General features: G+C 43.1%; 1 protein-coding gene across 1 annotated transcript in view; it reads left to right on the plus strand.

Annotated features, from left to right (window-relative positions):
• Window positions 1-15,169, plus strand: part of LOC147121815 (L-selectin-like) — a 39,768-nt gene extending 24,599 nt beyond the window's left edge. The window contains exons 3-8 of the mRNA XM_085982323.1: window positions 1,692-1,799; window positions 4,739-4,905; window positions 5,016-5,201; window positions 11,885-12,004; window positions 13,025-13,052; window positions 14,638-15,169. Coding sequence (XP_085838449.1) covers window positions 1,692-1,799; window positions 4,739-4,884 — 254 coding nt within the window. The 3' untranslated portion in view covers window positions 4,885-4,905; window positions 5,016-5,201; window positions 11,885-12,004; window positions 13,025-13,052; window positions 14,638-15,169. The remainder of the gene's footprint in view (window positions 1-1,691; window positions 1,800-4,738; window positions 4,906-5,015; window positions 5,202-11,884; window positions 12,005-13,024; window positions 13,053-14,637) is intronic.
• Window positions 15,170-16,450: the final 1,281 nt, after the last annotated feature.

Here is a 16,450-nt window from a genome sequence, read left to right on the forward strand (position 1 = left end):
CTCTTGGTGTACAAGCCACTCAGTGGTATCTAACCATAGCAGTTCAAGAAGATTGCCCACCACCAACGTCTCATGACAACTAGGGACGCACAATAAATGCTGACCTTGTCAGTGACACCCACATCCCAAGAATTAATTTAGAAAAAATATTTAACCATAAATGTAGAGCCAAGGACAGCTTATAATTGTAATATAGTTCATTAAATATTATAGTGCGCTATACTATTTGCATAATGTATGCATTTATTGGATTTTGTTTTTTCCTAGTTTTTAAAGATGTAATACAAACCTACGAATTACACTGAGTGAGAAGAGTATGAGTGCTTAATACATTCTTATGAAATTACTTTGCTACTTTAACTGAAGAGTTAAACTTGTTTAAAATAAATATAGTTAATACCCCCAAAAAATAGCAGACAAGTAATGTTATAAGGACACTAAGCATTGATGCGCTAATATCATACAGGGGTTCTAGGTTATAGTATCTGATAGCCACCTGAAGGATAATTACATTTGGAATACAATTGCTGTGTTCGGTTTTACACATAACGCAGATTTTCCTGTTCCTGCACTTGGGCGTGTTGGATCATAAGAATGCAGCGAATAGAGGAAAATGAGGCAAGGAGGAGCACCCACCTATAACAGAGCCAACCAAATTTCCATCATTAATTTAAATGAATGGACAATCAAGCAGAGCCCCTTTTAGGTCTATGCTTCTCCCCGACTGATTTTCCTTATTCACTGTGCCCAGGGGATCCAATACGCCCAGATGCAGGAACAGGAAAATCTGCCGCATGATCTTTAGTCGGCATAATTAGTAAGTTGCAGCAGAAGTCTGTGGCTTACCTCTTTGAGCTCTCATAACATAAGAACATAATAAATAAGAGCAGGAGTAGGCCATTTGGCCCCTTGAGCCTGCTCCGCCATTCAATGAGATCATGGCTGATCTTCTACCTCTGGATTTCTGGAGATAATCTGCAAACTATTACATTGGCAGTAATTGGTTTCACGCTCTTTCCTCCCTCCCCCCCACTGACCCCGGTTTACAGCAGGGTGCACTCACACAGCTGTTTTGAAAAAAGATTTTAAAACTTTTATTTTGTTCCAGTATAACCGGCAGTGTTTATCATTTCCAGGTTAATAAATGCCGGAATCTTGAATCTGGAATTGTTTGCATCAGTGAAGCCAAATTGATAACTCACTTTCATTGTGTGTTGTATAGTTCATGCTCATGAGCCTCCATTTCAGTTTCATTACAAAATCCCAATTTTTTACAATGCTAATAAGTTACAGAAATAGAAATAGACCTCTAGAGGTTTACTATCCCCTAACAATGCACCAGTTAACGTGCTCATATAAAATAACTTTCCGTGCTATTCCAACAGCTAATAAAATAAAAGGGGTAATGACTGCATTATGATGGCACAACATCTTTTATGCATATGCACTAACAATTGCATGACCAGAAGAAAGTAAATACTTTTTGCAACTAATTATTACCGAAGAGATTATCTTTAAATCTAGCACATTGACCTGTCTACATAAGAAATCTTAATTAATTAGATTTTACTGGGTTGCAAGCAAAATTAAATCCTCAAGGTTCTACCCATTACTGTGCACATCACATTGCTTGTAAGCATATTTTCCTGAACATATATGTGTTTCTGGGTTTGTGTTGCTTTCTTTAACAGCTTCATGCAAGCCTACTTCATGCAGTAATCGCGGAGAATGTGTGGAAACTATTGGAAATTATACATGTCGATGCAATGAAGGATTCTATGGACTGGAGTGTGAATTTGGTAAGAGTCATGTTCTCTGTTACTGTGAAACCAAAAGCAAAGGACTTATAGCGGAAAGGCTGCTGCAGGGGGCGCACTCTCAGTTTAAAATACCTTCAGCTACGTAATTTGAAATCAGTTGCGGTCATAAGAGTTTCTAATATTCCCTACTGAATCTGTGCCTGAAATGAGGAACTCCTATCCAACAAATCTATGAGCGATTTGGACTCCTCCAGATACTTTTCCTCATGCCCCACAAACATCAGCTTCTGTAGGCAAGCCTGTGCTTGCTCTGAACTCAAGCAAGAAAGTAACATTGGATAGTGTGCCCTGATCAAAAAATAGACCCGTTTATTGTCTCAGAATTTTCACTATGTGCCCTCATCACTTCAGAAAATGATTAACATTAGTCATGCAAGACATTTTCATAACCGACTAACAAGGTTTATTCACGGAGCCATTTACAGAAAGAAGCAATTCAGCAAATTGCTGAAGTCACTTCAAGTAACACGGCATCTTTGAACCAGATTACAAACCTTTACGTTACACTTAAAAGTCCCTGCTCCAGAACTATAAAAATCTTGAAATTCACAATGATCTCAGAGTTAACACACTTAATGGGTAATTTTAACCTAACCCGACCAGTGGGAAACGGATTGCATCTGAGTGGCGACTCAAATCACTGGAAGGCAAAGTTGGGTGGGAGGTAAAACAGGTGGTTGATCCGATCCCGCCAGGTTAAATTTTCCCTTTAGTTTGGACCCTAGTCCATGATGCAAAATTAATCTGTGAAACTGGAGATTTCATGGAGCATGCTGCCTGACAGAGCAGAAAATCACAAAAAAACAGGCACAACAGTTATACCCACACTGTGCTTTGAAATCCAAATTAAAACAAAGAAATATCAAAACAGTGACTTTCACAATTAAATACTCTGTCAATCAAAGTAGGGATCAACGGTATCAGGCGCATCTCCCAGAAACCGATTTCTAGTCATCCACTCCCTTTCAAGACAAAGCCAATATATAAGAACTTTGTTGCATTTATATCGAGCTTTTAATGTAGAATAACATCCCAAGGTGCCTCACAGTTTGTGAGGATAAAAACAGACACTGATCCATAGTGTGAAGGGTTTGAGGAATTCCAGAGAGTGGGACCAAGATAGCTGCTAATGATTGGGTGAACGGAGAGGGCAGAATCACAAGAGTCAAAGGAATAGAGGGTTCGGAGGAGGATTGTCAGGCTGGAGGAGGTTGGAGACAGGGAGGGGTGAAGTCATGGACTGATTTAAACACAAGAATGAGAATATTAAATTTGAGGTACTAGGGAACAATATAGGTCAGTAAGGACAGGGGTGATAGGTGAGTAGGATTTGGTGCTGGATAGGATACAGGCAGCAGAGATTTGGGTGAGCTGCAGTTTATGAAATGCAAAAAATAGGAGGCTGTCCAGAAGAGCATTGGAGTAACCAAGTGTGAAGGTGACAAAATCATATATGAGGATTTCAGTGGCAGATGGGCAGAGGTGAGCAATATTACGGAATTGGAAATAGGTTGTCTTTGTGATGGAGAGGACATGGGGTTGGAAGCTCAGCTTGAGGTTGAACAGGATGCTCAGCTTGTGAATAGTCTGTTTTAGTCTGAGACAGTGGTCAGAGCTCTGTTACCATCTCATAGCCTGGTAATCAATGTTAAGTGTTCCTGCCGTCTATGTAGACTTAGCAATTAATGCTTGTTAGGCAGTCTAGTTAGATAGAGAAAACTCATCTGCCCTTTGAAACAACACTAATACACAAAAAAATATAAAATAACAGTCTTTATATAAGAAACAGGACAGATCTCTAATCTGTCACACTCAAGACCAACTACTGAATGGTATCAACACAAGAAAATATTTGATCTTAGACAACTAATTATTATAATATATAATTACGTAATAATTCATGTATCATTCCAATACCTCCTGTCCAGTTGAGCAGTGTGTCACTCTCGATGCTCCTGACCAAGCGACTATGGGCTGCACCCATCCTAATGGAAAGTTCAGCTTCAGCTCCACGTGTGACTTTCACTGTGCAGCAGGGTTTACACTGCAGGGATCACAGAGTCTCCGGTGCAATGTGACAGGAGTATGGACAGTGGAGACACCCAGCTGTGAAGGTACAGGGTCAAACAAGACAAAAAGGGGGAAAAATTCAGTATCGCCCCATTTGGGGCGCCGTTATCGGCCGTGCGCAAAGTTTAGTGCCTGGCGCTAATTATCGCCTCCGACAGCAAACTTGGCTTTTATCTCCCCTGGAGGTGATTGGAGCGCTAAATCAGGCGCTTCACACCTGTCTTAAGGTGCAAAGGCCGAAGAGTGAGGCGCTACCTCAGAGTGCTGGCGAAGCAAGGAAGGCCAAATCAAAATAAACCTGCAAAGTGCTGCTCAGTACTCAAAACTCCTTCACACAGTGTTGAATCTCTCCAGAAGTCTCTCTCTCTCTCAGAATGCGTGGTGCAAAAATGTCACCGACAAAAAAAGGCAGGAAGTGGTCGCCTTTAAATAGCGCTCCCCTAATCCCTTTCTGACAGCATAACGCTCCCCACAACCTGTCGTTGCTAGTGGCAGGCGGTAAGGCAGGGGGCGCCACTCAATATCCGGTACGGGGCGCTAACGGGGCGTTGCGCACTCGACTGACGTCACAATCTGCCGGTGCAGGAGATCGTGGCGGTAATGTTTAGCGCTGCCGCATAATGTCTAGTTAATTTCGCGAGCGGCACAACATTGCCGCGCCCGGCCTCTAGTTGCTTTGTGCCCCAATTGGCGCCCTCTTAAGGCGCTATCAGGAGGCGCAATCAACTGAATTTTTCCCCCAAAGAGAAAATTCAGAATCAGATTTTAGAATGTTAGCTGAATTATGTAAATGAGTAACTTTTTGCGTGTTTGAGTTTACATCAAACTTCTTAACGTTTATGTTTCAGCTATAAAATGTGGAAGTCTGGAGATTCCTGGACAAGGATTCATGAACTGCTCGCATCCCTTCAGAGATTTCAGTTACAACTCAACATGTGACTTTAGCTTCGTGGATCAGACAGATTTCAGTGTGGAGCTTCTGGACGATGGATAGGGCAGAAAGCCAACTGTGAAGGTACAATCAGTTACAGTAATACTAGAAAAAATAAGAAAGTAGATGGAAGATTGTCTAAGCCTATTACAGTGGCTTGATTTAATGTGTGCTTAATTGAATGTATTCTTCAGTTGTACAGTGTGGAAGTCCGCAGATTCTCGGACAAGAATTCATGAATTGTACACATCCAATTGGAGAATTCAATTACAACTCAACGTGTAACTTTAGCTGTACTGAAGGGTTGGAGCTTCATGGGGCAGACATACTGGAGTGTGGAGCTTCTGGGAATTGGACAGCGCAGCCCCCCACCTGTGAAGGTACACACAATTACTGCAATACCTAGAATATAAGTGAGAACAAAAATCATCTATGATTGTAAGTTAGTCAGTAATTTAATATATGTCTATAACTATGCATTGATTTCCAAAATGTACATTTCAGTTGTAAAGTGTGAACTCCCAGATATTCCTGGACAAGGACTGATGAACTGCTCCCATCAGATTGGAGATTTCATTTACAACTCAACAAGTGACATTAGTTGTGCCAAAGGGTCTGAGCTACATAGATCAGTCAGACGCCACTGTGGAGCTTCTGAATAACGAATAGGAAGGATGTCCATCTGTAAAGGTATAGTGTTGCTCCCCTGACCCCAGGAATGCTGCCCAGCACCTTCCTGTGTCATCACTGCAAATGGCGACACTCCAGGGCCAATAAAGGCTGCTGGTGTATTCAAGGGTCCAAAAGGCCTGAATAAATCCTTCAGACAATCATTGCAAGATAAAATTATTGCTGTAGAAGTAGATCTTATAGGTGAAGTTGATACTCGTCAAGGTGAAGGATCTCAGTGCTTGAGAGTGGAGCCCTTCTTCAACTTTTGACACCTAGGGGTAGATTTTTGTCTTCACCGCCTGGCCAATAATTTGGCTGAGAGGATCATTAACCCTTTATAGAATCCACCTGATTTTCATGCCATTGTGGTAAATAGTAAAATGCTACAATGGTACAGTAGGGGGTGTTCTTCTGATGTTAGGTAAATTCTTGGTGTAGAGAAGAGGGAACACCTGAGCTTAGAGTACTCAATGTTGAAACTATTAGTTAGATCCGTGGTTCAGTGGATAAATAATTACACGGATGCTGCACATAAACAAATAACAGGTCTTTACTGGAGGAGGGTAATCTCTAGACTGGGGTACAGAGGCATGCGCACAGCTTATATACCGGTGTGGTTACTGCCGGTACTACAGTATACAGGAGCTGTAAAAAGTAGTTCTGACTTAAAGCACATACACTACAATTCCTCCCTTTTTAGATTAATAATACCCCCTTAATATTCAAATAACAATTACATTTTTACATGTACATTCAATAACAAAAGTCCATTTACAGATTCAGTCTTTGGGGCGGCTTCCTGACCCTTTCGGGATAGCGCCTTTCCGGAGGTTCTTGGTGCAGAGGCGATTCTGACCCCCTTTCATCGGGTAGTTCATCGGGTTCCACTGCTACTGGGTCTGAAGTAGATGCTATCTGTATGTCGGGTTCATCCCCAGGTACTCGAGACATGGGGTTGACTCATTCCTGTGATGCTAAGATCTGATCGACGTGGCGTCTCACAATGTTCTCCCCGACATCTACTGTGTACATTAATGGCCCCTGCCTTGTACATATCGTTCCGGGTTGCCACTTCTCTGTTCGATAGTCCCGGGCCAAGACTGGTTGCCCTACATTGAAGCTCCTTGTCGGCTTCTCGTTGATGTGCTGGAATTGTTTGTCCTCAACATTTCTTCGCACATTTTGTCTGAGCAAGTCCAGACGAGATCTCAACCTTCGGTTAAAGAACATCATGGCCGGGGTCTGGTTGGTAACTGCATGTGTCGCGTTTCGGTAGGCTAATAAGAAATTGTCCATCTTATGCTGTAGTGGAATTTCCTCATCACACGTGGCCTTTATCGCCTTCTTAAAGGTTTGTATGAACCTCTCAGCCAATCCAGTGGTGGCTGGCTGATACGGGGCGGATGTGTAATGCCTTACCCCATTCCTTTTCATGAATTTTTGGAAGTCGTCGGACACAAACTGTGGTCCATTATCAGAGCAGATCTGCTCTGGCAAACCGTTTCTGGTGAATGTGGTCCGTAGGACTGCAATCGTTTTCTCTGCAGTGGTTGAAGATATTTTTATCACCTCAGGCCACTTTGAATGAGCATCCACTGCTATTAACATTGAGTCCATGAATGGACCAGCGAAATCAATGTGCACCCATTGCCATGGAGAGGAGGGCCACTCCCATGGGTGTAGAGGGGCTTGTGGTGGTGCATTTTGGACCTTTTAGCATCCTAAGCAGCTCTTAATTAGGTCTTCGATTTGTTGATCGATTCCCGGCCACCACACATAAGCCCTAGCTAGGCTTTTCATTTTCACTCCCCCCAGATGACCTCATTTAGCACTCTCTCCCTTAACTTGGGTGGAATCACCACTCTGGATCCACACATCACTGTCCCCTGGCATACTGACAGCTGTTCTCTTCTGGATAAGAATGCTGGCAACAGTGAGTCGCCATGTGTTGGCCATCCCCTCACCGTCAATTCATATACCCGTGACAGCGTCGGATCATTGTGGGTCTCCTTCTCTATATCCGCGTTTGTTACTGGCAATCGTTCAATTATCGACGAATAAAATATCTCAATAGGGTGCACTGCTGGTGCTTCCTCCACAGTAGGCAGTGGCAGGCGCGATAGCCCATCAGCGTTCCCATGCTGTCTCGTGCCTTTATATTCTATTTCATATTGATTCACCCCTAGAAACAGGGACCATCTTTGTGACCGCTGTGCAGTCATTACTGGCACGCCCTTCTTAGGATTAAAGATGGAGACAAGTGGTTGGTGGTCAGTCAGTAAGGTGAACTTCTGTCCATGCAGATAGTGGTTGAATTTTTTTACTCCCCATACTAGGCTGAGGGCCTCCCTGTCAATCTGGGCGTAGTTGCGCTCGGCTGAGGTTAGTGACCGAGACGCAAAGGCTACTGGCCTCTCCAACCCGTCTGGGAATTTGTGCGACAGCACCGCTCCAATGCCGTAGGGTGATGCATCACATGCCAAACGAATTGGTAGTGCTGGGTTGAAATGGGCCAACACCTCTTTTGATGTAATCAATTCTTTGCACTTCTGGAAAGCTCGTCTACGTTCATCATCCCACTTCAATGGTACCCCTGTTTGCAGTAGGGTGTTCAACGGGTGTAATACCGTAGACAAATTTGGTAAGAACTTGTGGTAATAGTTTACCAGCCCGAGGAACGACCTCAGTTGCGACACATTTTCCGGTGCTGGAGCCTTGACTACTGCCTCAATCTTGTCAGGGGACTTATGTAACCCCTCTTCATCGATGACGTGGCCGCAATACGAGATCTGTTTCTGGAAAAACTCGCACTTGTGGCGATTAGCTCGTAGCCCATATTCCTTTAATCTGGCGAGCACCTTCTCCAAGTTAGCGAGGTGATCACCGTCATTTTCGCCCGTGACCAAGATGTCGTCCAAATAACACTGGGTCCCTGGAATCCCTTGCAGGACCTGATCCATCGCTCTTTGCCAGATAGCCGGAGCCGAGGCTACTCCAAACACCAGCCGGTTGTATTGATAGAGACCTTTATGGGTGTTGATCGTAAGGTAATGTTTCAAAGCTTCTTCTACCTCCATTTGCAAGTACGCCTGGGCTAGATCAATTTTGGTGAAGCGTTTACCACCAGATAGCGAGGCGAAAATATCCTCACTACGTGGAAGCGGATATTGCACCGTGTGAAGGACTGGGTTCACTGTCACCTTAAAATCCCCACAGATGCGGACCTTCTTTGGTTCCCCAGGCGTATTACTCAACGACCTCTTCATTACAGGAACAATGGGTGTAGCCCACTCGCTCCAGTCCACTTTGGACAGTACTCCTGAACGTTCCAACCCTTCCAGCTCTGCTTCAACCGCTGGTCTGATCGCATAAGGCACTGGTCTGGCCTTCAGAAACTTTGGGCTTGCATTATCCTCTATTTTAATTCTTGCTGTTATTCCTTTTAGTGTTCCTAGTCCCTCCTGGAACACTTCTTTTGCATCAGTTAGCATTTTTGACAGTCGTCCAGGTGTGACGTCGTCATCCTTTTTGGCCTCCACCTTCAGTGCCTGTATGGAATGCCAATCTAAATGTATCTTCCGGATCCATTCACGTCCTAGCAGTGGTGGTCCTCCATTTGGCAATACATATATATCCATTTTAGGTATTTCCTGACCTTTATATGTCACTTTCACCCTTATTTTTCCTTTGGGGTAGACTTTTTGCCCCGTATACGTCTTCAAGACAATCTCTGTAGCTTTCAAGGGTCTGTGTGAAAATAGCCGCTTGTAGTCTCTTTGATTTATGACTGTTAGAGCTGACCCTGTGTCCAATTCCATTTCCACTTGGACTCCGTCTATCTTGAGTGTAACCCAGATAGTCTGGTGATCCTCCATTTCGGTTACATTATGTAGTTTCAGACAACCCAGCTCCTTGCTTCCGGAGTCTGTGTCACTTTTCTGTTCGTCTGAATCACTGTCCATCACCTGGTGTACCTTTTTGTACTTCTCCTGTGGAGATTTCTTACTGTTGGTTTTCTTCCCAGACCTGCAGACTCTTGCTATGTGTCCTGCTTTCCCACACTGTCTGCACACTTAGTCCTTGAACCAACAATCTTTCTGGTCATGTGTCGTTCTGCCGCAGCGATAGCACTTCCCTGTTCCATAGGTCATTTCGTTGGTGCCATATTCTTGCGGTCTCCGTTGTATCTCTGCAGCGCCCCTTGCGGCTGCTTCGTGTGATACTGCCATACTGAAAGCTTTGTCCAGCGTAAGGTCCTTTTCTGATAGAAGCCGTTTCTGGGTTCCTTCATTTTTTGTAGCCCACACACAAACTTGTCCCTTAACATGTCTGCTAGTCCCGCTCCAAACTGGCAGTATTTCGATAGCTTGCGCAGTTCCGTTAGGTACTCAGCATTGCTTTCATCTTTGTGTTGGTTCCTTTTATGGAACTTAAATCGTTCTGCTATCAGCAGCGGTATGGGGTTTAAGTGGTCCTGTAGGATTTCTACTATGCTTTCAAAATTCTTGTTTACTGGCTTCTCTGGGGTTATTAGATTTCGCAGTAACCCATAAGTTTTTGCACCCATGGAATTTAACAGAACCAGTGCTTTATTAGCATCTGGCACTTCATTCGCCCTGCAGTACACCTCAATACGTTCCACATATGTCACCCAATCTTCGACTTCATTGTCGAACGTAGAGATACTGCCACTCTTCGGCATCCTTGGTTGTGCGTTAACTATGACCAATGGCGCCTCCCGCGCTTCCCCTTCTTCTCCGCTGGCACAAAATGGCGTCTCCCGCGCTTTCCTTCCTTCCCGCGCTCGCCCGTCTGCTCCGCTGCGGCTTCGCAAAATGGCGCCTCCCGCGCTCTACCTTCTTCTCCGCGGCTCAATGGTGCCTCCCACGCTCTCCCTGCTTCTCCGCAGCTCAATGGCGTCTCCCGTGCTCTCCCTGCTTCTCCGCGGCTCAATGGCATCTCCCCTTGCTTCGCCCTGCGGACCCTGATCAGCCCGTGATCCCTGGCTGTGCTCTGCGCGTTCTTCTCTTGATATTTGTCGACGCCGCTCAGTCTAGAACCCGGCTGTTTCTTACCCTCTCTCTCTCTCCAGTTTGCAGTATTTTTCCTCGACGCCGCTCGGTGATCAACCCCCGGCTGCGCCCTGCTCTCTTCACCCTCTTTCTTACCCCGTCGATGCTGCTCGGCTCTCTCTCTCTGCCGTCTGTCGGCTCCAGCCGCCGCTGCTCGGGAAGGGTCTGCTCTCGACCTGTCGTCGGTCTCTTACTGCTCGTTGTGGCTGGGGAACCAAGCCCGGCTCTCCACAGCCTCCCCAGCGAAGCTGGATCTCTGCCTGACTGCTGGGCGGTTGCTCGCGGTCGACGCCCGTGTTCCTGGACTCGACTTTTTTTTTATGTTGCAGGTAGATTCGCATCAACACTCATCGCCACTGTTAGATCCGTGGTTCAGTGGATAAATAATTACACGGATGCTGTACATAAACAAATAACAGGTCTTTACTGGAGGAGGGTAATCTCTAGACTGGGGTACAGAGGCATGCGCACAGCTTATATACCAGTGTGGTTACTGCCGGTACTACAGTATACAGGAGCTGTAAAAAGTAGTTCTGACTTAAAGCACATACACTACAATTACCCTGTAGGAAAATGATCATATCCAGAGCCCTTACCATGAATGAAGTAATGAGGCTCAATCAATGAGATGAACCAATGTGGCCTACATTGGACTGAGCTCATGATTCTACTGCAGTAAAAATCTGCCAGATTTCCATGATCAGTTCATGAGAGGAGATTGGGATTCAGCTAGTGATTCAGAAATTAGATACATCAAGATCTCAGCACATTATGAAGGCATTATTGAAATGGGAGCTTAACATATAACAATGAGCCTGTTTCACAAATGTGATATCTGGTTGCACCTTCATGGCTATTTTTACATTCTTTCAATATAAAGCATTGACTTACCAACTGATACAACCAAAGTTACAACAATATAAGGAAGCAACTTAGACAGATAATTCAATTCTATTTAGGATGAGTCACATTGGAATTTTGTGACCAGAACCATGGTATGACATCAAGTATTAAACTCATCAGTGGAATCGTGATGTCAATGGGTCCATCGGCTCTCAGAGATATACAGTCAATTTATAAGCCCAGTGCAAGCAGATAACATAATATCGATCCTAATGCTTTACCTCTCTCTGTCTCTAGGGGTCTAAGGTGAAATTAAATTCTGTGGTCAAATCCCAGTGTTAGCAACATTTTCTCTGAGAGTAAATTGTTGTTTCCTTGTTGTCCGTCGACATAGGATTAACAGTGCTGTTACTATGACACTGTGTTTTCCTACACTTTAATTAATCCTCTTGTTTTTAAACTTTGTTTTGGTGCAGTTTATACTTTTGACAGAATGTGGGAACCGCGTAAATCTATAGGAGCAACCACTGGAACATTACTCGCTTTGCTTCTTCTGTCATTCGTAGTTTGGGCTTTTATACGTCAGTATAGAAAAGGTAAGATTTTATGAAAATAATTTTTATTAATTTATAAAATATGATTTTCTCTTGTTTAGTCATCTGTAAGCCTTGCACTGCTCTCTGTCGTTAAGAGTGGTTAGGTAAGCTTGCTACTAGGCTTCTGCAAATGCTGCTGTACAGCTAGGCCTTAGGAGATGAGGGATAGTGGTTCAAGGTTTGTCATCTGTTGTTTCTTTCCTCCCTGCGAGGAAGCATCTAGCCGTTCCTCTTGGAGGCTTAAGTGACATCAGGAAATAAAGAAGCCAACATACAAACTTGCATTCATATAGCGCTCTTCACATTGTCAGCATGTTCTAAAGTGCTTCACAATCAATGAATTACTTTTGAACTGCAGTCACTGTTGTTACATAGGCAAACACAGCAGCCAATTTTCACACCTTAAGATCCCACAAACAGCAACAAGATAAATGATTAGTTAATCTGTTTTGGTGGTGGTGATTGAGGGATGAAAACTGGCTAGGAGACGGAGAGAACGACCTACTCTCTTTGAATTTGCGCCATGGGATCTTTGGAATGATAAGATACGAGTTAGCATCCCTAATTTCCTTGAAGGTTACTTCCTGATCTGAGCTCCACCACGAGGAGCGGCTGCAAACAAAGATATGCTTGATTTTCCTTCCATTTCAATTAATGGGAGGAAAATGGAGTGGGTTCCTTTATAGGCATGCACTCTGACATGTCTAACTTTCTGATATTCGTTGGTTCAGTCAATCCAGCGTGCCTGGGCACAGAACTAGGATAACCTGCCTTCAAATGTGACCTCAGAGCAAGGAACTAAACATCAAACATCATTCTGTGCTACTCTTGTGTACATCCGATTGGCTTGCCCAAGAGCAGCAATTACAGAGGTTTGCGAGCAAGTGGCCTGGTTGCAGTTGTGACTGCAGAATGTGGTGTGACACAGTGGGGGATCAAGGTGGGGAGGAAAAAAAGAAATGATGTAAGTTATTTAAGAGCTATGATCAATACATTAACAATATTCATTTCCTTTTACAGTAAAACAAGAAAAAACTCCACTTACAAGGTAATCTTTGTACTCATTACAAGGGTAATTTTACGAATCTGTGCTACTGGCAGAGACCTTATCCACTAGCGTATCAGAAATTACGGCATGTACTGCCTATGATTTTCCAACCATTAATAGTAGGAAAAAATGTGGGCAGCGTGTGCTCAAAGGTCCCATATGTTCTTCTCGAATGCCTTGGTATTGTTCACGTCCACCCGAGAGGGCAGATGGGGTCTCGGTTTAACGTCTCAGCCAATAGATGGCACCTCTGACAGTGCAACACTCCCTCAGTAATACTGGAGTATCAGCCTAGATTTTGTGCTCAAGTCTCTGGAGTGGGACAAACCCACAACCTGACCTAGAGACGAGAGTGCTACCATTGAGCCATGACTGTTAAGCTATCAACCAACCTACAAGTGGCTGGGAAGTTTCCCGTTTTAAGTTCAGAGTCTTTGCTTCAACAGCAGGAATTGGGGCTGGGGCATCTCATCCAGGATTCAAAGATCTTTACCTATTGATGTGGATGTTCCAATACGGTTGTCAGGATTTTTTTTTAACTCTTTTCTTTCACCCTTATCTACTCCCTGTCTAATCACTGTAGAAAGTTACCTGCTCGCACCCAACTTTCGGTTCTTAGCGTTTGTCCAAGGTTTCCACTTTGTGCTATTTGCCTTTCATTCTTCCATAGCTCTCCCACTTACTTTGGTCTTTCCTAGGAGATCAAAACTGTGGAACCTCTAACCTCCCTCAATTTCATCCTATAATTGACAGGTCCCAAGATGCATCTCACCTCATCACTACTTTGCCTACCTTGTTTCCTTTCCTCCTATTTTCAACCTTTCTCATGATCTGCACTATGGGACTTAACCCTCCATTTACATTTCCAAATTTAAAACAAGTAATTTTATCCAAATTTGCTTCGCACTTTTGGGGGAGTGTGCACCAATTGGTTGCACCATGTCAGAAAACATTCTGAAAAACATGGCTAATTTCAAATCAGCACCCTGAAGAAATTGCAGAATGAAACATACGAGCTGGGAACAAAAATTTTAAATGATAAAAACCTCAGAGTAAGAGATTTTGACATCTTTAAGTACACCTTCAGACTACACAGCTGGTTAGTTTAAATAAAACTTAATCTGAGTTTAGGATTCAGTGTATGTATTTTAAAACTATAATAGGAATTTCATACCTATAGTGAACTGAAGTCAGAAAAGTTACTCTCAATAATTGTACAGCAAGTTTGTTGAAGAAATCATTGAAGAATCAGCAAATGTCAAATAAATGTGTACACAAATGAACTGGAGAATTTCCTCATCCATTGCCCATGGAAAGTGAAATATTATTTCCATGGATAAAACAAAGAAGGTTTAAATGATAAGGCTAACAAGTGACTTAACAAAAGCCTCCTGTGTATATAATGTAAAACAGATGGAAAGGAGTAATTTCAAGGCTGTGACCTAACTTGTGGGAGTCACAAGTTCACAAATATGATGCTATGTGGAAACCCTTCAATTAGATTACAGCGACTCCTTGTTATTCATTATATGAATATGCTCAGCAGCAACAGTTAAAGCTTTAAATATTTTGTTTCACCTTACAGAAATGAAGAAAATATGGAAACAACTGCAGTTTAACTGTCTGATGTTTTGGATTGCAACCAGTGTTAAATTGCTCACATGGGTAAAATGAAAATTTAGTAGCTTCTAACAGTATTTCAGTGACTTCTAGGACTGGTGTGAAGTATGACTTGTGACATGGGGCAGGAACAGCTCTCTAAAGAGCAGAACTCAACTCTGCAGAGACGCTGAGAAACAACCCACAGAACCCCATCCATGATTAACTCGAATGAGACTGTAGAAATTGTCATGCTGTGCAATGGAGGTGTATGAGGTTGCTCGAGAATGTTCACTCCTGTTGCCAATGGTACCTTGTACAAATATTGAAAACTTAAAAAAATATATAATCTGAGGATGGAGGAAGCAGCTAAGCACTTCTCAATAATAGTATTGATCCAAAGATACCATCTCCTGTAAGATCCTAAAATTTAAGATTTGTTTTTATTGTAGATTTGGAAAGGAATGATTTATTTTTAAAAAGACCCTTAATATATGTATCAACTTTAGATTCACGAATCCTTGGCTCTGTGTCTTCTCGTCACAAAGAATGTTTCACTTTTTACGAGGCCAGCTCCATTTACTGTACTTGAGCTTGGCTCAAGTACAATAAATGATACTTAATTGATTAGAGGTTAGAAATACACTTATGTTTTACCACACATTATCTGTGAAAACATTCAGAGAGTACCCAGTTACGCAGGGACAACTTGTTTAGTATGTTACTCCTTCATAGCTAAATCCAAGTGCAGGCAGAGGTTGCTGACATCCAGTAATAATCATCACATTAGAATTCGGACAGAGACAGCAAATGTAAAGAACTGCGAAAAGCTACAATTACACTAGCTCTTCTGGGAACCAGATGAACAGTATGTCATTGTGAACAGTGTGTAATAAAGAGAAAGCAAGCCATAAAAATGATTAGAGATTGTGTTAAATTATATGTTATAGTGAAGGACCTGTTATGGAGAGAGCCATAAATTATAGAATCATAGAATAGTACAGCACAGAAGGAGGCCATTCAACCATCGAGTCTGCGCCGGCTCTTTCGAAGAGCAATCCAGTTAGTCCCACTCCCCCGCCCTTTCCCCATATCTCTGCAATTTTTCTCCTTCAAATATCTATCCAATTCCATTTTAAAAGCTACAATTGAATCTGTTTCCACCATCAGGCAATGCATTCCAAATTCTACCCACTCGCTACGTATAAAAGTTTTTCCTCATGTCGCCTCTGGTTCTTTTGCCAATCACCTTAAATCTTTTGCCAATCACCTTAAATCTGTGCCCGCTGGTTATCGACCCTTCAGCCATTGGAAACAGGCACTCTTTATTTATTCTATCTAAACCCTTCATCATTTAAACGCCTCTATCAAATCTCCTCTTAGTCTTCTCTGCTCTAAGGAGAACAACCTCAGCTTCTCCAGTCTATCTACGTAACTGTAATCCCTCATCCCTGGAGTCATTCCAGTAAATCTCTTCTGTACCCTCTCCAAAGCCCTCACATCTCTCCTAAAGTGCGGTGCCCAGAACTGGACACAATACTCCAGCTAGGGCCGAACTAGTATTTTATAGAGGTTTAGCATAACTTCCTGGCTTTTGTACTCTATGCCTCTATTTATAAAGCCTAGGATCCCATATGCTTTTGTTAATCTGTGCTGCCACCTTCAAAGATTTGCGTGCAAACACCCCCAGGTCTCTCTCTTCTTGCACCCCCTTTAAAATTGTACCATTTCGCTTGTACGGTCTCCCCTCATTCTTCCGACCAAAATCTATCACCGCACACTTTTCTGAAATGAATTTC

The sequence above is a fragment of the Somniosus microcephalus genome, chromosome 3 (genome assembly GCF_052327205.1).
Source record: "Somniosus microcephalus isolate GS21.2 chromosome 3, FLI_Smic_1.0, whole genome shotgun sequence".
Lineage (NCBI taxonomy): Eukaryota > Metazoa > Chordata > Chondrichthyes > Squaliformes > Somniosidae > Somniosus > Somniosus microcephalus.